Here is a 23,804-nt window from a genome sequence, read left to right as displayed (position 1 = left end):
GTACTCACCATTCATTCTCTTGTGTTTATGCAGGAGGCTCTTCAGAACTATGTCTTCCTGGTGTTTGTGGTGATGTGTTCGACTGGAGCTCTGTACCTGTTCATCGTCCTCCCTGAGACCAAAAACAAAACATTTGTGGAGATCAGCCAAAGCTTCGCTCAGAGAAACAAGATTTACAACAGCCGCTCTGAAAATGTTGAAGTGTATTTCTTTCCAGAGAGTCAAACAGTATAGCAGTGCCCTGCACTGCACACATCATGATTCATTATTAATCTACTGTAGTATTTTGTGTGTGTGTGTGTGCGTGCGTGCGTGCGTGTGTGTGCGTGTGGGGGGGGGGGGGGTCTCCCTTGTTTCCAATGCTAATTATAATTAAGCCATATCACACGAGAGGGAGTGCTGTTGTTGGCTAATATCGTCACTGATGTGATTACCTACGACCGAATCACAGCAGTGACGATATTAGCCAACAACAGCACTCCCTCTTGTGTGATATTGCTTAATTGTAATTAGCCAACATCATTAGACAACAACAGCATGACCTCGAGTGTGATATTGCTTTTATACAACAGTTCTATTAAACAAAGCTGATTAAAAAAATGACAAAAAGCTGAGAAAATATATGATTTCTCTATTTATTCCACCGCCAACAAAAATAGTCCCCCCAGCTTTCTGCTACCAGTTGCCAAAAATGTAGCCTAATTAACTGCAGGCTGCCTACTTTTTATCATACACATTGATTTGCAAGTTTCCATTTATTGTACAGCCAGTGAAATAAGAGTCTGGTGATGGCATGTTAGTTAGTTATGTTAGGAAATAAATGTCGGTAACTGTGTTACGCTTTGTGAATGACGTTCAATGTAACGTGGCTGGTGTTTGTTTTTGTTGATTAGAGCAGCTGTGAAACATTTTAGACAACAGCACTCCCTCTCGTGTGATATTGCTTGAAGCGTTTTGTTGATTAGAGCAGCTGTGAAGCGTTTTGTTGATTAGAGCAGCTGTGAAGCGGAGTGATCTACACACAGTGAAGCGCTAGTGCGTTATCGTGAAATATCGGCACTGGTAGGATCCCTCTTGTCCAATCAAATAGCTCGGCCGGAACTACCTGTTGTATAAATATATATATAACTAACTATATCAGTCAATTAATCATTTTACTCTCAAAGTTAGAAAACAAATGGTTCAACAGCTTTTCTTTCCCATTATTGATTATGGTGATATATGCTCATATATATTAGAACATCTCTGATGCCTTTCAATGTAGTTTACAAGAATATTTGTAGATTAAGTGTCCTTACCAAACACATCATTGTTTCATGTAGGGATGTTCATTTTGAAAAATTTCCATAATCGAAAATCGGGGAAAATTAACGATCAATTATCGATTATCGATCATATTAATAATAATATATATATATTTTATTTTTATTTTTATTTTTTTACAAAATGAATGCCTATGGCAGAAAATACGAAAGACAATGTGTTCTCCTCAATTAACTCTTTATTTCAATGTGTCTCCTCTCCAACACTGCTGTCCCCGGCGCATGCCGGTGTGAATTCCCCATGTTTAAAACAGTTTTGTTGGCACAAAGGCCCGTGCCCAGCCAGAAAACTAGAGACTATATGAAGCTCCACCTCACGTTAGTCGGCTGTGCAATGGAGTGGGGCGAGGAGGAACGAATTCCACCCAAACCTAGTCCAAAAAAAAAAAAATAAGAAGAAGAAGAAGAAGAAGAAGAAGAAGAAGAAGAAGAAGAAGAAGAAGAAGAAGAAGAAGAAGAAGAAAATCGATAAAAATTCCACATGATCGATTCCATTCCTTAACTCATTCACCGCCAATGACGTCTTTGACGTGTTATCAGAAATAGCCCTCCCCGCCAATGATGTGTTTGACGTGTTTTTGGTTTTATTACTGCAGCGCTTATTTCAAACACTTACCCAGCCTGTGACACAGACACGGGTCCCTAACCTCAAAGTCAAGCCGACAGCACGTTATCAAACACATACCGCAGCTGTTGTTTGAAACGAGAAAGAAGGAGGAAAGGTGGAAAAACAGAGAAACGCGCTTCCTTGTACAGAGGAAAAAACGCCATTGAAACGCCTCTCGGCGCGCTGCACTGCTGCCTTGCTGCAGGGCGAACCTGGATTGCCTAGTCAAACCCGTGACGAACATGATCGATCCGGTTCCAGCAGCGCCTGGTCCCAAAGCCAAGCCGCGGACCCGTTCCTGTGTCGTGTCGCAGCATTCGTCCCAGCGAGAGGAGGAAAACGAGCAGCAGAGGAGGCTGCATGCAGCAGAGGAGGCAAAACGCTGATGGGGAAGGAGGGGGAAGGAGGTGCGATCTAGCAGCAGCTGTGGAGAGAACTCTCTCTCTCTCTGTGTGTGTGTGTGTGTGTGTGTGTGTGTGTGTGTGTGTGTGTGTGTGTGTGTGTGTGTGTGTGTATGTGCGTGTGTGTGTGTGTCTGTGTCTGTGTGTGTCTGTCTGTCTGTCTGTCTGTCTGTCTGTCTGTCTGTGTGTCTGTCTGTACACTCACTCACACTGAGCAAACTGTATTGTTGAATGTAAAAAAAGCACTTCATATATATATATATATATATATATATTTATTTATTTTGTCATTTGTGTCATAATGAATAATATTTACATGTCTGATGTCAATACAGTTCAAAATAAAAGAATTGAGAGCGAGTTCTGCCTGATATTGTGTGCTGTGTACATAAATGCCATTTTCTGCAATTTCTTTTCTCAGAGAGACGTTTTGGGTGAAAACAGGGTGTATATAAATGGCTATAAGTAGAGTACAGAACATGCTAAAAGCTCACTTTTTTTTTCCTGGTGAACCCAGAGACGTACATCTTCATTTTGAGGTATTGCAAATCACTCTGGTGCTAATAGATAATTTATTGTGGGTCTTGAAAGATGACCAACAATTATGAAAATCTTTGGCCTGTGCTAAATATTGGCAGTCCTAAACTGGCGGTGAATGAGTTAACGATCAATTATCGATTTTCGATAACTGATGAACATCCCTAGTTTCATGTATGATACATTTAACTGGACTTCACTCTGGGAGACATTTTCATTGGTTACTCTTTGTTTTGAAGTTTACTTTAAAGCAGCTACGAGCAACTTTTTCGATTGTTATTAAACAGTATAATTACAATATTGATGCATCACATCTTACCTATAATAGTAGCTGAGACCAAAGCCGTGTGTATCTGAGATTGCTCCCTTAGGTGATTATTAAGTCTATGTCTGTCTAAACTCGCGTCAACAGGGGGCTCTCTAGAGAGACCGGACCGGGTAACCCGGAAGTGAAACGCGGAAGTGAAACCCGGAAGTGAAACGCAGCTGCCTGCCTACGCCGTTCGCGCTGCCTAGCAACATAGCATAAACATTGTGAACGCCACGCATACTCTCGGGAACATCTCTCGTTATATTCGAACAGGTTTTTTGGAAGTTATTTTGTGGTTATGGCCGAAGTGGCTGCTGCAAACCGTTTCATTTCACTTCCTGATCTGCCCTGGCTACAGACAGACTAACACTGGCCGATTCACTCGGGGTTCAAGCGAGACTACTCTGCGTTGGTCTCGTCGACTATTAGGGGTAAGATGTGATGCATTGATATTAAATTTATACTGTTTAATAACAATCGAAAAAGTTGCTCGTATATCCTTTATACCTAAAACAGCTTTTAGTTCCATTTAGATGATTCACTTAGACACATTCACCAACCTTTCTTTATTGTGCCTAGAATATTTAAAGACATTTGGAGACAAACGTTTAAGTTTAAAGCACCATTAGACTGAAATAATTTGCCTAACTCATTCAGATCGATTACTTATTTCCATAACTTCAAGACTTCTTTGCTTGTTTACCTTAAATAGACTTGTCCTGGCTTTTGATTGTATTTACCTTAATTTGTAGTTTATGTAGACTCAGTACTCTGACACAGTTATTATTCATTTATTTTATTTCTCGTTTATTCTTTGTACACATGACATTTGTAACAGATAGCAGGTGTGGTTTGGGATGGTGTGAGAGCCCTTGTGTGTATGTCCTTGTAAATGTTACTACTGTAAAACTTCAAATAGTGGCCTGGGTGTTACCAAAATGTGTAGCCAGACCTGCTGTCTTTTTGGGACCGGCGTCTATTTGGGAACCACGTTTAATTATTTTTGCACAAAAGTCTTGCTCAGCAAAGATTGGAAATAGTATCAAATTGTGTATTTAAACCAGTATGAATAGTACTTGGATAAAAAATACATACAATATACTGAGAGCTGGTTGAGACTCATCACCTGTAACATTAGCATTTAGCAGCAGCTAACGTTAGCTCAGTAACCAGCTGGTCAGCACTTCTATCAGACAATACAGTGTTGTGCAACAAGCAGACTTATTAAATATTTCCAATACATGTCCTGTATAATCCATACTGCCTTTATGATCGCTGTTCTGCTGACAGGAATGCTCTTTTACAATGCCCAACTAACGTTATAATTTCTCCACCGCGGGCAGTGTTTCCCACAGGATTTTGAGAATTTGTGGTGGGGGACCGCAGACCCCCTAGGGGGGTGCGGGGTCATGCCCCCCCGCAAGATTTTTTTTAAACATTTTAAAGTAAAATGCATGAATTTGGTGTACTTTGAGAAAGCTTAAGAGCAAAATTAAAAGGCTAGATCTATGAAGAACATGTCATCATTACTGTGCTGTGGGTTTACAATGACAAACTAAATTTCTCCCTATAGGTCAGGGATACTCAACTTGCTTTGCCACTTTCGTGAAATGATAGAAGGCGAGGGGCCAGTTAATAAACAAACAATATACATTTTTCTGTAGCGGATTGTAGGTTTTTGGGGTGTCAGCCGGAGTTTAGGCTGACAGTGTTGTGCACACCGGATAGTTAGTTAGGTTAAGTTAGTTAGGTTAAGTACATACATAAGTGCCTGGGTAGCGAGCAGATGGCGGTATTTGACAATTTAGCAGCTAAATCATAGATTATTGAAAGATATTCCATATTCCAGACTGAAATGCTATAACAGAAGTATTGGCCAGAATGACATGAACATTTATTGGACACTTATTCAGCGGATATCTTGCATGTTGCGTTCAGGTGCACTGTGTAAAAAAAAAAAAAAAAAAAAAAAAAATTGTCAACATCTTATTGTGGCGGTCCAAATATTATTGTGGCGGCCCGCCACAAATTCCTTTATGTATGGGAAACACTGGCGGGACTTGCATTTTTTGTCCATGTTGTCATTATGGAAACCAGACAGCTTCTCCAGTCTAACACGTTGACTCCGCGGCTGAGTTTTGAATGTTTATGTTCTGCAGTCCGTAGCATCAAACAATGCAGTATGCATGCTTGAAACATGTTGGTTATGTAGAAACAAAGCGTAAAACTGTTTGACAGGGGGGAGAAAGTAGCCTACTCAAATCTCTCCTCTCGCCTACTAAACCAGACTGACTGTCAACGTCATTACCGTAAGTGTCTGTGAATTCAGTCTGAGCGCAACACAAAAACATACCGTAGTAAAAAAAATATCCAGCGTCTAATTGAGACCGCCGTTTATTTACCAGAACATGTAGCCAGACCCAGCGTCTATATGGCACCAGCGTCTATTTGAGGTTTTACAGTATGTTGATTGTTTTGTGTCCTGGATTGTTTAATTTATTATTATCATCATCATCATTATCATTATTATTATTAGTAGTAGTAGTAGTATTACTTATGTATGTTGTTAAAGTCCCTGGAAACCAGAAATATTTCTTTATTATTTAGCATTTTGAGATCATCACATCACAGGAACATATGTTAATAAGCCACCAGCCAAATTTGAACGTGTGTGTGTGTGTGTGTGTGTGTGTGTGTGTGTGTGTGTGTGTGTGTTCGCGCGTTGCTCCGTGCATAGCGTACTGAGAGGAAGAGATCTCTGCTCTGCCGCTGCGAGTGCACAGCGCTACTGTGTGTGTGTGTGTGTGTGTGTGTGTGAGTGACCTCGCATCACCAGGCTGTGTGTCAAGCGCTATGCTGCCTGCTCTCTCTCTCTCTCTCACTAGTCCCGAGAGAGAGAGAGAGAGAGAGAGAGAGAGAGAGAGCAGGCAGCATAGCACTCGACACACAGCACACAGAGTGGGAGGGAGGGAGACAGACAGACACTGACGGCTCGTGCACACCTACAATGGCAAAATTGCTTTTCTGCTGTGTCGCAGCTTTTTGTGGGCGTGGAAACCAGCTTCCAGCTTGGAGCTGTAGAAACGTTTTCAGGTAGATGTACACAGAAGGGTGGGGGGAGGAAATGTGTAGGAAGAGCTGTCATTGGGTAGCTTAACGAAAGGTCCCGCCCTAGTCCCGCCCCGCGAGCGTGAAGCCGCTAGGAGACAAGCCGCCTCTAGTCTGCGACAGCAAAACGCTGGGCGGTTCCTGCGGCAGCGGGCGCGAGGTTGAAATGGACCAATCAGACGCGGAAATAGAGCAAGACAGCCTATCAAGATGCAGCGTCAAAGAGGCTTTCACAGGAGGCATGCCGCCGAGCATTTCATGGTGTGCACGAGCCGTGAGCGAGCGCTGTGGGGGCAAAGAACTGACAAAAGGAGGGCGGGTTGCGCGCGTGTACAAAGGTTATATAGAGCTTATGACGTCATAAGCTCCTGCATTTTAGCACCTCGCGCACTGCTCTCTTCAATGAGGAAGTGGACATCCAGACCTTGTAGAAAAGTGTCGATTTTAAGGCTTTGGGTTGAAAGTAATGTATCATAATTTCTGAGCCACACAATTACTCACATAAGACCCTAAATAACATAGTTAGAACGTGTTTGTGGATTTTGGTTTCCAGGGACTTTAACTTCTATGTTTTGTGCCAGAGGGCCCCTTCGAAAATGAAGGGGTTTATCCTCAAACAAACAACAAAAAACAAGATACAAGTGGTGTGATTTATTTTATTTATTTAAAAGGATCCCCATTAGCTGATGCCTGTGGCACCAGCTAGTCTTCCTTGGGTCCAAAGAATACAGTACATCAATTATTATATACACAAGTGCTCTACAATAACACTATAGGAATACTCACAAGAATGGGCTGATGCTAAAAACTCTCTGTATCTCTCTCTCTCTCTCACACACACGCAGGACGGGTGCACAGTCACAAACATACACGCGCGCGTGTCCGCGCACACACACACACACACACACACACACAGGGCCCGAAATTAGAGCCCGCCACCCGCCAATGGCGGGCATATTTCCGCTTTGGCGAGTGACATAAAAGGGCTGTCCGCCACGTGGCGGGTAACAAAATAGTCGTGTAAAATAATTAAAACTGCGGTGTGTTTTGGTCTTACGACAGTCGCCTTTATTGCAGCATGCAAACTCTCCTTGCGCGTCCTCTCCGGCCTCATTTTTGGCTTGTTTACGAACGTCACATCCGCTACTCTTCTGTGCTGACTGCCTGGCCATGGCCATCTGCATTCTGCAGCGCCTGCTTGCACTGCAGGGAGCTAACATTACGCCGGTCCACCTGCTATACTGTAGCTAACGTTAGCTTGATTTAACGTTAAATGGGTTACAATGTGGAACCATATCGAGGGAGTAAGCCGGCCGCTAAAAAGAAAACCCACCGCGGCTTTCTCCGACGAAAAGGATGAAGTGGCAGCGAGAGCTGGGCTATCTAACAAAATAAAGTTTCGAGAGGAGTGGAAGTTTGGGGATAGCGGTGTTTCAAGAGACTGGCTACAGTATGATGCTGGGGCTGTAGTGATGAGTTGTTCCGTGTGCCACAAGTATGCCAAAAAGAAAGAAAGAAACAACACGTTTGTCATCGGTAGTAAATCAATGAAGCTGGAAGCCGTTCGTGACCATGAACAGAGCCAGTGTCATATTTGGCTGCAAAGAGGAGAAGTAGAGAGAGGGTGAGGAGTCGAGGAGTTATGTTTACAAAACCTTCAAATTTACTTCTGTTCTGTTAAATCCTGCAAAGAGGGTAGAGAGTGAGGAGTCTGATGATGTTTAACATTAGGTTACAATTTAAGCTCAAGATTGACTTGACATGTATTGATTAATCAATCATCAATCAATATATTAAAATAATTTGCTTCAAATTTTACTCTGGCCTCTTATTTAAGTGTGTATTCTTCAACGTAATACCTTATCTACTTGAAATGTACTGAAGAAAATGTATATATATATGGATATGTGACACAAAAATGCGTTTATTTTTTTTGGCCGGTAACAAATATGCTTGGCGGGTAGATTTTTTCCTTCCATCTACCCGCCACTGGCCGGTGGGTCAAAAAGTTAATTTCGGGCCCTGCACACACACACACACACACACACACACACACCATTTGACTTTTTTTTCCTCAGTCTGCAAGAATGATGGAATGATATACATCGGACCTGTGCATTATGCGGCCCGGGGCCACAAGTGGCTGTCATCATGATGGTTCTGTCTGGCCCAAGAGGTCTAAGACAGCGTTTCTCAACTGGTGGGTCGCGACCCAAAGGTGGGTCGCGTTTTGATTGGGTCGCGGACATTGGCCAAAAAAAAAAAAAAAATCATATTTCATTTGAGTTAAATTCAGATTATTGAAACTGGATTAGCCTGACCAGTTTTACTTGTTTAACAAGCTGAAGCATATGCTCTGCCTGTAATTCAAGAGAAGTCTGCCTTTTCATTTCATATTTAATTTTAGTTCAATTCAGATGATTGAAACTGGATTAGCATGGCCCGTTTAATTAAAAGTTATGACCAGTTTAAAGGGATACACCACTTTTTTTGAAGTTTAGCTCATTTCCCACATCCCCCCACATCGCCAATAAACCCCCTGCCTTTACCGGCATTGTCCATGCACTATTCAGTGAGCTACATCTCCAAGTTAGTAATTTTCGTCTTAGAATGGAGGCCAATGGTATCGCTGTTAAAAATCCGCTAAAACACACATCTCACGGCGCTAAAATACATGTTGTGCTTCGGGGAGTCACCTCACGATGAAATATCAATCCAAAATGCACGTAGCGGTGTCTTAGAAGGAAAATAGCCAGACGGGACTACTTAACACGGCGGAGGGGCACTGATCTCACACAGCGCCTCAGGCACCATGGAAACCAAATGTAAACGAAAACAAAGGACACAGCGATAACTACTAACTAGCTGACCAGGGCAAACACTTTTCACCATAAAGTTATTTGATTCACAATAATGTCAGATAGTCTTATTCTTCCTGCTTGTCCAGGTGTAGACTACTCAAGCCCCTCATACGTTACTGGGCAAAGGCTACTGCCTTATTCATTGGGACTAATACTGCAGTGCAAAGCTTTTGTGTACTAAGTAAAAAGACTCAACCATCGTTGGGGGTTGAGTTGACCCTTCCCCCCCGTGTGTGAAGCGCTTTGAGATTGTAGATAGCCGTTAGAAATGCAATCAATAACAGTAATAACACTTACCACGTCCGCTCTCAATGTGATGACTGACGGGATGGCAGTATACTTCAAAACACTATACTTTTCTCCTTTACGGTCGGTTTTTTCAGTGTAGTCTTCTGGGAGAAAATGGTCTGAGCAAACGTGCATCCTCCGTAGGCTGTCCTTAGTTGTGTTGGGATCGATTTTGAGAATAGCGAGCCATTCCTTCAGCCGGTCTGCATTAGTTGTTGGAAGAACGTGAAACTTCACAATTGACCATTTCTTCGCTTTATTGCCGCAACCTTCGACAATACACGTGTAAGGCATTGTTCTCGCAAAACTATCACCTGGGCTAACTCTTTGTTGTCGTCCAAAACTTTTATCCTCGACTACTGATACGCAGGCGCAGTGCGCTGTTTACAGTGGTTTCCATGGTGCTTCGAGCATAGGCTTTGAGGCGCTGTGTGAGATCAATGCGCGCAGCGGCCATGTTTAGAAAGAAGTGCCATCCGTCTATTTTCATTGACAGACAGCGATACCATTGGCCTCCATTCTATGACGAAAATTACTAACTTGTAGTTGTAGCTCACTGTATAGTGCACACACACACACGCACACACACACGCGACTTCATGACAAGGAAAATAGTGGGTCCTGAGGCTACACCAGTTGAGAACCACTGGTCTAAGACACACTACACCATTTTACTTATAAAGCTAGAAAAATAGAATGAGATTACCTAAATTTGCTGTTTGGAATATGTGCACACTGCACAGTATATTTTCTATAATTGAATCTAGTTAGAAAATTAGAGGTTATGGCATGACAATAATTATTTTGTTGGCTTGGCCCCACAGGAAAAATAATTCCCCACCCCTGATATGCATGATAGAACAGAATGCTCTATCATGTAGCCATATGTCAGAAGGTCCACCACCTGGATGCACTACTAAACGTGTTCCAACTAAACATTTGGTAACCACAGCAAAAATACAGTCTTGGACTTGGAGGCAGGCAATAGTTAGAGAGGGGGCTACAGGAAACATGTTTGATGGTTTAGGTGGGCTTACTTGTTGCCTGCAGCCCTCGGCTAGATGTGGTGTGTCACTGGCCAGCTCGCTCTCTGTGCTTCAACCAAGGGCTCTTCTGTGCTCATTCTCATTGACAGTTCATTTGTAATGTAGACATGTTTTTAACGATCACTGCAATACTACTGTGAGAGAGTGGATGCGTTAGTTACCCTGCTAGCCGGCGCTTCTCGCTCATACTGAGCATTAATGCCCGGGGACCCACGACGCATTTCCAATCAAACCGCCGCGCCGCTCTCGCGTCTAGGTCACATCACGGTTGGTATTAACCAACTCTTACCTGAGCCAGAAACTTGAAGTGAAGACGCTCTCCGACGCCTAACATCCTCTTCTTATAAAAAAAAAATATAGTTGCTGCTTCCAAATTGTTGTATAAAATCCACTTTTCTGTCTTTGAAAAGACAAAAATTATTCATCTGGAGCAACCCGGAAATACGACTCACTGTTTACTCACTAATGGCCCCCCACACTTCCGGAATGGTATTGCTACTACATTTCTGCGTTTGGGGCAAGCAAGTTGCAATACCAATCACAGGACCTGTCTTCTGATCTCGACCAGGGAGGTATTGTATTAATGTATTCATATGTTAAGTAATGAACTGCACAAAGTGGAGATGACCCACAAATATCTTGGGCAAAAATGTTAGCCTGGCAAAACAACTGTATTGCTCCTTTTGTGAGTATTGGGTTCAAGATAAATAAATTCAGTAATAATTTACTATGGTGAGTTTTACATTTATAGCAGCAATCATTTTGTGTCACATTTGTCGAATGTTTCATTTTGGAGTAAGCCTTTGTTGTTTTTATGTGTTCATTGCACTTGAGATTTTTAATATTGGTAACTAAAATCAGATGAAAATGTACTTGTATGATGCAGATACAAATATTTGTAGTAAATCAGAGTTGCAAAGAAACCACACCAGAGAGTCAACTATTTATTCTACTCTACAGTAGGTACTTTCCAAAGCTGCAGTGACATCAGTAGTGTGTACACTCATTCAGCTGTCAGGGACGTTTGGAGGTGCAGGTTCTGCAATGGTCCTCTGGAAAGCACATAGCTGAAACACGCCTGAAGAAGAGAAAATAACTTTTTGTTAAAAAAAAACCCAAAACAAAACAAACAAACAAACACACACACACACACACACACACACACACACACACACAACAATCAGAATTACTTTCATCACCAAGTACAAAGAAGTTTCATTCCCAGTAAAGGAAGGAAGGTCATAGAGAGTCAGCGTTCGAGGGGTCTATTTTGGAGCTTAATCCATGTTTCAAAGGGATTATTGGGATTACGTATTCCTTGCTAAACTCACAATTAATTTGGAATTGGAACCCTTGACTTTGCAATGGAATCAGTGGGATGGAGATTCACAGTTTCCTGATGAAGTTTGGGAGGAAGATCTAGATATGATACACTCCTCTTCGATTTTCTTACGCAACGCAATTATCCAATTCAAGGTTTTTCATCATATTCAGTGAAGCAATCAATTGTTTATTGAAAAACCTTTATTACATGTAAGTGACACAAACATGCTGATTTAATCCTCTCTTAATCCTCTTTAATTCTCTCTCTCTCTCTCTCTCTCTCTCTCTTGCCTGCTAACCTTTCTTCTTCCCATCTCTCTCTCTCTCTCTCTCTCTCTCTCTCCCAGAGATGAAGTTTTGAGGTACTCTGTGGTTTATTTCCATATATAGGCTACTGTATATTAGGTTGATGCAGTCTGTTCTTTGCTTGGCTGCAAACAATTAGTCCAGACAAAAGCTGATGACCCGCTGTTAAAATAGCAATGTTTCGAATTCCAAGGCCTTTCAGCTTTATGCGTAGTTCAAAGGGGCAAATCTGCCGTCAAATTAGGAAACGACTTGGACACGCATCAAAATGTGCCAACTTCTGTCGTTAATTGCCCTGCGCCGCAATAGAGAAGATCAGATCAAATCTGGCAAATGATTGCTGTAAAGAAAAGAAAAGCAAAGTGTGTTTATGAATCTTTTGCTTTCAACTTTTTGATTAAGAGTTATGTTTTTGAGGATAGAATTATCTGCATTTTTGAACTGTACTTACTTTGTCTCCCTAACTCATATCCCATTGGTTTACATTTTTGAATGACCGGTCCCCGCCGTATGTATGTCCCTCCCCAACATCCGTTTTCAACAGGAAGTAATATTCACATTAGGAAGCAAAATGCTCTCAATGTGGTTTCACTGTGATTTTTAATGCCCAGATTATCATTCTAATGCGCAACCAATACTAAGGAGCAAAGAGCAGAACCACAGTTCCTATTCCTGTGTTGGTGGTGGAATAGTGCTGGGTGAAGGAAAAAAGCAAGGGAGAAAACATAGAAAAGGGTTGTTTTTGATATACCTGCAATGAAAGCCAAGATGATGGCCACCCAGCCGATGATGTAGGACCAGGAAAAACGCCAGTCCAAGAAGCGTTTACCAAAGAAAGTGACTGTCACTCCGGTGTAAATGGCCAGGGCCAGGAGAGCCAGGAAACCTGAGGACGGGCAAAATGTAAAACATGGAAGAACGCAGCTCAGATAGTCTACATGAGGAACGAACTGCAAAGAAGAAAACACATGTCTGAGTCCTCCTGCTCCATTCTTTCAGCGAAGAGAGCAGATGACATACTATTGCCATTGCATATAAAATATATACTGTACAGTGTAGGATACAATTTTGGAAGGAACCTTTAATTTCCCTATTGATTGAACTGAACATTCCCGCCAGGAAATTGCTATTTTTGCAATCGCAATAATTAATGCAAATTCAACCAATCTCCACAATATTATCTTTCAAAATGCCCACAACAATTCCCTCAACTTGCAATTTTTGCCAGTTCCTGCAATTTTACCTCAACAAATCACATAAAACTTTGCAAATGGCATTGCAATTTTTTAGAAAAGTTGCCAGTGCCACTGGTGAGGCAGGTTTCGTGCCAAAAGAGTTTTTGCCGTCAGATTACAGATAGTTAAACTGGTAAAAAGGACTGGATTAGTTACAATCTCATCTCGGGCACAGAACAGGTCAAATAGGGATAATTGCATTAAGTTAGATTTCATATTTCATTTCAGACTTGGACATGCCTCCAACTGCACCAACGTTTGGCATTAATTGACCTAGCGTCACTGTATGGGCCCAAGCATTTTTTCTCTCTAATTTGATCCCCAATTGTACTTGGCCAATTTCCCCAGCTGTCCCAGTCGTTGCACCTCCCCCTCTACCAATCTGGGGGGAAATCAAACATTTTTGATCACAACAATCACAAAAAACCCTGGAGGGACTGACTGCAGGCAGTTAACCCACATCAACGGAGTCAATATTTAGTCCTCAAGGAACCCTAGTGTTCCCACGCAGGTCTGGAAAGTTTTGGAATTGCACACAAAAATTCTAGAAAACTATAACATTACAAATAATTGTTGTTCAGTCCATCCTATCCAGATATCCATATGGCAATGGATTGTATGAGGCTGTAAACACACTCACACAGAGGCAATGCTATGTTTGTTGTTGTTGTATGCAGTATCAATGTTCAAATTAAGCCACCAATGTCCTCGCTGTGTTTTCCCACTGTGTTACCTGAGAGGACGAGGGCGATGCCGCCGGTGCGGACCCTCCTGTTCTTGGTACCGTTGGCGAAGGCACTCAGGCCCAGCACCACGCCAGCGAAGCAGCTCAGCACCGCCAGCAACATGAAGGCCCGGGTCGCGTCCCAGAAAGCTGTGCACAGAGAGTTAGGTCAGTGAGGATTTGTGAAGCTTTATCTGGAAATTGCGATTAAAAAAAATTGCATTTATGCTTCAAAGAACAAAAATGGGGGATTCAGACAGACACAGACCGCTGAAAGGGGCGCAGCACCTTGCGCCCCTCGGTCTGATGAAGATTGTAGTTGAAGCCATAATTTAAATGAAAGGCTTTTAACTTCTTCAACAAAGAAGTGTACCTTACTGTTCTTCTGGGGAGATCAGCGTTCTTAACCACAAACAATGAGCTGTATTCCTCTTTTTGCCTATTGATACCAAAACATACTGTACTGGTATTGATATTTGCCTTCAAAAGCCCATATTGGTGGAACCCTAGTTTTGTCCCATTTATATATATGTCTATGGTCCTCACCTACAGTCATGGTGTGGGCGTGGCATTTGTGGTTGATGCAGAACCTCCAGAGTCCCTGATTGGCTGAGCTGCCCGAGTAGCGGTACTGCATCCAGAAGTCTGTTGCTGTGGAAACGATGAGGAGCACGAGGGCGGCCACACCACAGAGTGTGCCTCCTCCTGCTAAAGTGTACAGCATCGAGGAGAAGCTGGGGGTAGCACTGTCCTCCTTAACACTTGACAGCTGTTTGGGGAAGAGAGGGTGGAAGGGGAAAAAGACAGATCAATTACACTTAATAGTGGCGATTCGGGCTGAACAATTGATCAACATTTTTATTAAAATCACAATATGCCCTACTGAAATGTTCAAATGGGAAAATCTAGTTAAAATGTCTAGTAGTATCTAGTCAAAATATGTAGTACTGTATATGATGTATGTTGTGTATAGATACTGTGATGATGCTACAGTATGTAAAGCCCTTTGGGACATGCTTGTGTGATAAGGTGCTATAAAAAAAACATAAATGAACTGAACTGAACCGAGGGAACTATTTGTTAAAGGTGAAATGTGTCAAAATACAATTGTGTACAATACAAAAGTGAAATATAGCTGCAGAGATGTCCTGCAGAGACCATAGGCTACACAGACTTAAGAAAACATATTTGTTTCTTATTAATGAATTCTACTAACTCTAATTCTACTAACTAATTAATTCTTATTAGACAAACCTAATATTTGCATATTGTTCTTTACATTGATTTCAGTCAAACCATTCAAACGATCTCTTATTGTAAAATTGGTTCAATATTTTCTGAAAATATATTTAAAAAAAAAAATCTGGTGTGCACTGCTGAGCAAAGAATACCGCCGATTCTAAACAAAAAATGCATGCAGTACTGTAATGTGATTTGCACAAGAGTATCCATCGGGTACTTTTGAACAAAAACATCCATCAAACCAGGAGAGCCAATTGATAAGTCATGGCCAGTCTCATGCACTAGCCTAATGCTAGACTACCCTCTCTCCTATACCCTGCCGTCTGCAAGAGGTGGAAGGCTATGAGATGTCAACATTTTATGTGGAGCCTCCTGGACATGTTAGTCAACCAAACATCTGTGATGGAAGGTCCCAGTATAACCGAATGACTGAGTCCTCATGAGTCTCGACTGGAATAGGTTGGTTAAACTCACTCCCCATAAAGACCTGTTAACCAGCTCTGCCAAGGGAGCTTAGCTCTCTTGGAGTAGTGGTTAGCGCGTGCACTTTGGAAGCGGGAGGTCGGTGGATGGAAACCCGCTCTGCCCCCTGGGCAAGCCCTTAACATGGGTTGCGGGCTCGCCCGCCATGCAGCTCGCCGAGCTGGCCCTGCAGCTCGCATACGCAGCTCGGCCGCTGCGCGGCGCCATGCTCTTATGACATCACTGATGACCACTGCACGTCATGGCCTCGCCTGCTCTATGACATCCCGGATGACATCACTGATGACAATTAGAGGAATCACCTAATTAAAAACTCCGTCAGGTCACCCGCATAGCCCAGGGGCAGAAGCCATCGTCTCCGTCTGGTTCCTCCCCGATTCTACCTACTTATATTCCCATCACTTATATAGCCTCAGACTGATGACATCACTGATGGCCTCAACACTGATGATATCATCACTGAACTATAGCCTCAGCCTTAGGGCAATCAGCCTTAGGGCAATTATCTGTCCTAATTTTAAAATCCGGCCCCGCCAGGTCACCCGCACGGGTGCTCTTTACACTTCCTGAAAGTTTCAGCCCGATCGCACGTAAAACGGCATAGCTGTGGCCGGCCAAAATTCTTGAAACAAAGAAACAGATAGAGTCCACATTGCCAAATGTATAATGTTCTCTAAAACCAGTGGGAATACTGATGCTCACTCTTACAATATAATTGCTGGCATGAAAGTACATCACACCATTGTTAGAGTCATCATGAGGCCTCTTCTACTACTTCTTTTGCCTTCTGAATAGTCTATTGTTGAGGATTAGAATTCAGAAACTAATGTACAAATGTCCCCAAATCAGATCAGAACCTGAGAGCCATCCATAAAACACTATCAACAAAGCACTTGACCCAAAACAGCTGTTTGACAATGGAAGTGCTGATCAGGCAATTCAGAGTCATTGTTCACCACAAATTCCCCCTGTGCATCACACACTAATCTTCTAATGCTGAGCAATACAACTGTCAGCATTGTTGCTCTCTCACCCGGGCAGTTAGGCTATGTGATCATCTCACCCGGGCAGTTAGGCTATGTGATCGTCTCACCCGGGCAGTTAGGCTATGTGATCGTCTCACCCGGGCAGTTAGGCTATGTGATCGTCTCACCCGGGCAGTTAGGCTATGTGATCGTCTCACCCGGGCAGTTAGGCCATGTGATCGTCTCACCCGGGCAGTTAGGCTATGTGATCGTCTCACCCAGGCAGTTAGGCTATGTGATCGTCTCACCCAGGCAGTTAGGCTATGTGATCGTCTCACCCGGGCAGTTAGGCTATGTGATCATCTCACCCGGGCAGTTAGGCCATGTGATCATCTCACCCGGGCAGTTAGGCCATGTGATCATCTCACCCGGGCAGTTAGGCTATGTGATCGTCTCACCCGGGCAGTTAGGCCATGTGATCATCTCACCCGGGCAGTTAGGCCATGTGATCATCTCACCCGGGCAGTTAGGCTATGTGATCGTCTCACCCGGGCAGTTAGGCCATGTGATCATCTCACCCGGGCAGTTAGGCCATGTGATCATCTCACCCGGGCAGTTAGGCTATGTGATCGTCTCACCCGGGCAGTTAGGCTATGTGATCGTCTCACCCAGGCAGTTAGGCTATGTGATCGTCTCACCCGGGCAGTTAGGCCATGTGATCGTCTCATACAATGATTTCAACTCGTGTGTCACCACAGCTCTCACAAAACCCTAAATCCAAAAGCATCTCAACATCTCAACTCAGACATTTTTGTCAAGATATACAAACATCTTAGCCTGACATCGCCAGACCACTTCGCAAATGCAAATGATTATAGTTATGAGTCATCATTGCCTTCTAAATAGTGTTTGAGGAGAGAATTCACAGACTAATGTCCATCCATAAAACACAATCAACAGAGCACTTGACCTAGGCCTAGTTTGTAATCTCGAAAGATATCATTCGCCCAGACACCAAATAAATGGCTTTCCAACCTTCATCTATTCATTCCCTTGGTAAGGTTAGTTCTGCATGTTCTTCAAAAGCATGTTTTTAGCTGCTGCATGCCTCTTAAAACTCAGCAAAAACATACCACACTGCTAACCAAATTGTATCTTCTTGGCGATATAGTAACCACAGTTTTGGAAGCTCTTTTTCAAGTCCAAAGAAATAAGAAAGTTGTTTTCTTTTCTGGTACCTCTGTGTTGGTTAGTGTTGCTCTCTTGATCCCTCCAGGGTCTCTGGCTGTCAGAGTGTGCCTATCCTTTTTAAGCCCTGTAGCCCTGCCTGTCATTGTCCATCTGACAATAGTGGGAATCATCGAGCGCAACATGTGAATAATCCCCCCTCGCTCTCTAGTTCCCTTGCTCTGCATCCCTGTGTCACCCCCATACTCTCCTGCCCTCCCATCCTCTTTCACTAACTCTCTGTATCTCCTGCTTGACTGAGATTCTTCTCATCTCCTCTATTTTCTCACTCCTCTCCATCTTTCCTCGAAGGTATAGCTCAGTGATACTCAAATTGCGGCCCGGGGGCCAGATGCGGCCCGCGACAGGGTGCAGAGTGGCCCCCCGACCATTTTCTAATAATTTCACGTTAGTTTTCATTGTGAATTAGAATCTAATTCACAATAAAAAACTAACGTGAAATAAAGTTTGACTGAGCTCCAGCTAAATTGTCAAATACCGCTGTCTGCTCGCTACCCAGGCACTTATGTATGTACTTAACCTAACTAACTTAACTAACTATCCAGTGTGCACAACATTGTCAGACTAAACTCCGGCTGACACCCCAAAAACCTGCAATCCGCTACAAATAAAATTATATTGTTTGTTTATTAACTGGCCCCTGGCCTCCTATCATTTCACGAAAGTGGCCCCCGGGCAAAGCGAGTTGAGTATCCCTGGTATAGCTGATCAGGCCTGGCACCATGCAAGTGTGTCATGGGACTCTTTCGTGTCAAAGGTCACGACCCCCTCAATGGTTGAGTTGCGCCAGCGACGGGGTTGAACCATATTCAACCACACTGTCCAGCTCTTCACGCACCTGGCTGCTCTCCACATGACTCTCGAGTGACCACTTCTGATCCCACATATAAACACATAAACTACATCATTTCAATTGTTTGGATTGGACTTGGACTCAAGCAGAGACAGACTGAGAGACAGATGGACAAATTCAAGGGTGTTTATAGAGAGCCAAAGTGAACGTCACTTCCTGCTCTTTCTCTGGGCACCAGCGTATGAATATGAATGGTGATGAACGATGAGAGACAATGCTTTTTTCATCCCGTTTTAATTGTGCCACGGGAGTACACATGTTAAATTTGGTCAATTTAAAAGACAACTATGCATGTCAAGAAAGTCACAGTTTGTCCTGAAACTGAAACGTAAGGTTTAGTTTTGTGAATCAACTACATCTCGTGTCGCACATTATACGTCACACCATCAACAACATGGACTGGCGGGAGAGACGTCACTTATGCGACTGGTTGTGCGTAGTCTTTCTGATTTATAACTTATAGAGCCACAGTTTGACCACAAACTGCGACTTTCTCGACTTGCAGTTATCTTTTACATTGACAAACATAACGTGTACTCATGGGATCAAAAAGGGCAGAGAGCATGTCATCAATGTTGTTTTTAAGGGCAGTTTATAGTAAGGCTACAATGTGTTCATAAAAGCTGTTGCTCATAAAAGTATGAACACTAGAGAAACATATTTATAGAATGCATCGCAGAGTGCTTTCAGTTCTCAGAGGTACAAGTAGCCAACAATAATAATCCTATTCTTCCGTCAGTTCAAAGTAATGTAAATATTCCAGGTTGTGAATTTCATTGTTGTGTCCATTCCTACAGACACCACCACATCAAACATCTGCTGCAGCTTTTAGTAATACCGTGTAACGAAATATATATTTTTAATTGCACAAATTGGAAAGTAACCATCTGTTTGTACTTTGATGTACAGTAAGACGTGAACAGCAAGACGGACAGAAAACAGAAGTAGCTCTTCGGCCACCGCGGAATGTTCATCGTTTCACCTGCTGAACCGCCTAGCTTTTGTCTAGTCAGTGCATTGGCAAGGTCGCGAAGAGGCTGTAGAAGAATAACAGGTCGTCATGAAGCATCCGTCAGACACTGGTGTGTGTTGATCTATCTCTGTGTGTGTGTGTGTGTGTGTGTGTGTGTGTGTGTGTGTGTGTGTGTGTGTGTGTGTGTGTGTGTTGATATCTACCAGAGTGTGTAGTAGATCTTTCACAGAGTTTTCTGATGCCCGTTGGCCAAGAGATTCTCAGACTTCGGGTCCGTGGGGCTGTTTGGCAGTTGCACCTTTTCCAGACCTAAGGCCTTTAGGAGCTCTTCTCGAACCGCTGAGGTGAATTTTCTCACAAGACAGAGTGTTGTCACAACTGCAAACAGCATGTTGTATGAAAGGACAATGTAGAAGTTGCCCAGCCAATTAAATCTCCCAAAGTCTCCCAGGAGATCAAACCTGGTGATCCCCAGTGTTCTCGACATCACTGGCAGGGCTGAACTCAGCACCAAGAGTGACACACAGCAACCGATGATCGTTGTCATGGTTGTGTCGTCCTTCCTGGGTGTGAGGCCCTTAAAGACACGCACGCTGTAGAAGCCCACGACCGAGGATACCATCAAGTAGAACATGAGAATGATCTCCAGCGCTGCCCGGGCCACGCCCAATGTGGACAACGAGGTGTTCCCAATGCCTCGATCTGCAGATCCATTGGGCATGGCAGACTCATCCACTAGAAGGTAGAGAATATTCAATACCACCATCAGAACTGAGATTATCGTTCCTGTGAGCAGTATCAGCATCACTATGGGATACAACAAGTTCTTCTCCCATCCTGATGCTTTCTTCCTCCTCTCCAATTCATTTCTCTGACTCCGAATGTTGTCCAGTTCTTTGTTCAGTTGGTGAACAGAGCCTCCCAGAGTAAAAGCGTGTGAGGATGATCCATGTAAGCTCCTTTGAAGGACCTCCTCTTGCAAATGGATGCAGTAAATCTGCTCATCCAGGTCCTCCAGGATTGTTGGCTTCACTAGTAACCGGCCCATGACAGTGAACATCCTAGAGAGTCCCACAGGAGTACACATTAGCAAAAGCAGCCCCCCCATCAGAGATATACAGGAGTAGAGGTACGGTAGGTAGAAGTCCCAGAGATCATAGAGTGACTCCGTACTGGCTGCATCATTGTCAATGAGTGCTGATGCCACCCACACTATGCTCAGGATGAGCAAAGCCAGAAGAAAGAGCATCACAAAGGTCTCTCGGATACGTGCCCGGATTCCATTTTTTGACCCAGCGAATCCCTCAGACTCCAAGAAGAAATAGGCGAAGGGCATCAGGACAAAGAGGCAGAGGTTGGAGAACAGCGACACAAGGTTCCACAGCCCGTGGATGAGGGAGCCATTGAGCCACTGAATGTAATAATTTTTGGGGAAGGAGAGGAGGATCTCGTTATTAATGATAGAGATGGGCAGGAGGAAGACGGCACCACCCGACACTGCCAGGGTGAAGGTGCACAGGTACAACGATATTCTATTGACGACAGCATCTTCTTCCTCCTGGTCATCACCTTTCCTCTTGTATCTGGTTATTATGCAGTATGACACCATGTAGAGTATGGCAAACAGTAGGAGGCAAATTATGTACTCTCGAACTTGGCTGTGGAAATTCTGCTCTCTGATAGTAACATCGTCTTCTTCCATTCTTCATATGGAATAGAATTGTGCGTGCTACGTGCGCTCAATTCGAGGGTGGAGACTCTGGAGATGATGAACCCGAGCTTCACACGCTCAAATTCTAAAAACAAAGTGGCCTGATGTCACTCAAGCAATTGTGATGTCACCAGTGATGTCATCAGTGATGTAGAACTGTATGACATCAGCAGCGATTTATGACCTAATCAGTGATGTCATAGCACCATGAGCTGTGATTGGTCTATGTAAGATGGTGTCATAGCAGCGTGAGCTGTGATTGGTCTAAAAATATGACTGTAGCATCCCCCCACCTGCACCCTCCGCACCAGATTCATGCCAGACCACTGAAAAGTTTTTTTTTGATCGGGCAACGGTGCACCTTGCAACTCCGGACGGATGAACGGATGCACACACAGCTCTCCAATTATAGTAGTAGGAGCTCGTACAAATGGCAGTAACAACTCCAGTGTCCCCACTGCAGTGGCATGCCGTCCATTAGGCGAACTAGGCAAATGCTAGGGGCGCTTGAGCCGTTAGGGGCGCCAGAGAGGGTAATCTTTTTTTTTTTTTATAAATACTTTTTCATGATAATAGGCCTACTATTATTTTACAATAGTAGTAAAATAAGCAGAACAACATCTTAAGTCAAGCACTTTCACCATGGTCCCTAATCCATACCACCCCACCCCCTGCGCGGCCACGCCCCCTTCTACCTGCTCGGAGCTTTTTCCCAGAGTGGGAGAAGGGAGCTGGAAGGTGGGTGCTGAGGGTGCTGCAGCACCCCCTGGTGGCAAGAAATGGGAATTTCGAAATTGTTGGATTTGGCTGTCTTGTGTTTATACCACCAACAAGATGCATTAAAAAACAGTTTGTGCTTCCCATCTCTAATCTTATTTCATACGCCCTCTCTTCAAAAGTGTTTGATTTTCATCATAATCTGGTTTTCCATAATAATAATAATAAGTTCAGTGTTTATGCCTGTGTTGCTGTCTGTTGTAGTGTAAAACGACTAAAGGGAGAGCAGGTGCTTACATGAAAGTGAGTGAGAAAAGGAGAAGATACTGAATAATGACATCACAACAGTATAATCCTAATGTTAATTTAAAATTAAATATTCTTCTAAACATGGATGAAAGTCCAAAAAACGTCAAATTTTCTTCGGCGCTGCCCGCACTGGGGAAGGGCAATTCTGAGCCTGCACTGCAGTGCTGGAATTAGCTGCGATATAATTTTTATTATATTTTCTTTGGGGGAGGGGGGGGGGGGGGGGGGGGTCACCAGCAAAAAATCTTGCCTAGGGCACCAACTTGGTCAGGCACGCCACTGCCCCACTGCTAAGTTATGCTGACTCTCTAAAATTTAGATAGTCTAAATGCTTTCTTGATACAATGATTTAAGTTATGATTTACTACCACAGGCACCGCACCCCACCCTCGGCCCTGTGGTGGTGGTGGTCCCGAGGAGTAGGGCCCCTGGTGCGGGGGGCATCTCTTATTTTTCTGCATGAAAGGTGGTAACCCTATTCCCTCTCCTTTCCAAGGGCATCCAGTTTCTTTGAGGTGGCTGAGGACAAGGTAGCACATTATTCAACCAAATCACCACAATAATCTGTAACGCAACTCAAATTGTATTGAATCATAAGGTAAATACAGTAGCAGGAGCGTGGCTATGTTCCCTCAGCCCTATGTTCTCTCAGGCCTATATTCCCTCAAACATAATGTTCCCTCAGATCAGTACCTAAAGCGATATTTCTTTTCCCACAATAGCAAAGGCATGACCCACCCTACTCTGCCTCTGATTGGTTTACCCTGATATTTTACCCTCATTTGTGCATGAATGACATCACTGGTCCACAACTTAACTCAAATCAACTCTCAATAAATAACTATCAAACTAAATGAATGCCGTTTTCGAATATACTACTGATTTTGTAATGATATAAAGCTGGTTGAAAATCGGCTGAGTGTTCCTTGAATCAATTATCACTCCTTATGCCTAAACCTAACTAATCATCACTCCCCATGCCTAAACCTAACCAATCATCACTCCCCATGCCTAAACCTAACCAATCATCACTCCCCATGCCTAAACCTAACCAATCATCACTCCTCATGCCTAAACTAACCCAATCAGAGGCAGAGTAAGGTGGATCATGCCTTTGCCATCATGGGAAAATAAATTGTGTGTACCTAACCCTACCTTCTAACCCTTAGATATATCTATGTTCTAACCCTGATGCCGAGGGAACATAGGGCATCATTTGGAAAAACATTCACAGG

General features: G+C 43.4%; 1 protein-coding gene and 1 pseudogene across 2 annotated transcripts; both read right to left on the bottom strand.

The window, feature by feature from the left end:
• Window positions 1–11,487: 11,487 nt before the first annotated feature.
• On the bottom strand, window positions 11,488–14,792 carry lim2.2 (lens intrinsic membrane protein 2.2; the record flags this gene model as incomplete). The annotated part of the gene is made up of 4 exons (XM_083647752.1): window positions 11,488–11,558; window positions 12,861–12,995; window positions 14,078–14,218; window positions 14,615–14,792. The coding sequence occupies 4 exons, from the start codon at window positions 14,790–14,792 to the stop codon at window positions 11,488–11,490; spliced, it is 525 nt and encodes a 174-aa protein (XP_083503878.1).
• A 5,263-nt stretch (window positions 14,793–20,055) lies between these two features.
• Window positions 20,056–21,534, bottom strand: LOC310786548 (limb region 1 protein homolog pseudogene; annotated as a pseudogene). The gene has a single exon. The product of its transcript is annotated as a limb region 1 protein homolog pseudogene (transcript).
• Window positions 21,535–23,804: the final 2,270 nt, after the last annotated feature.

The sequence above is a fragment of the Poromitra crassiceps genome (assembly GCF_964638095.1).
Source record: "Poromitra crassiceps genome assembly, chromosome: 12".
Lineage (NCBI taxonomy): Eukaryota > Metazoa > Chordata > Actinopteri > Beryciformes > Melamphaidae > Poromitra > Poromitra crassiceps.
This window is presented reverse-complemented; position numbering and strand designations above follow the sequence as displayed.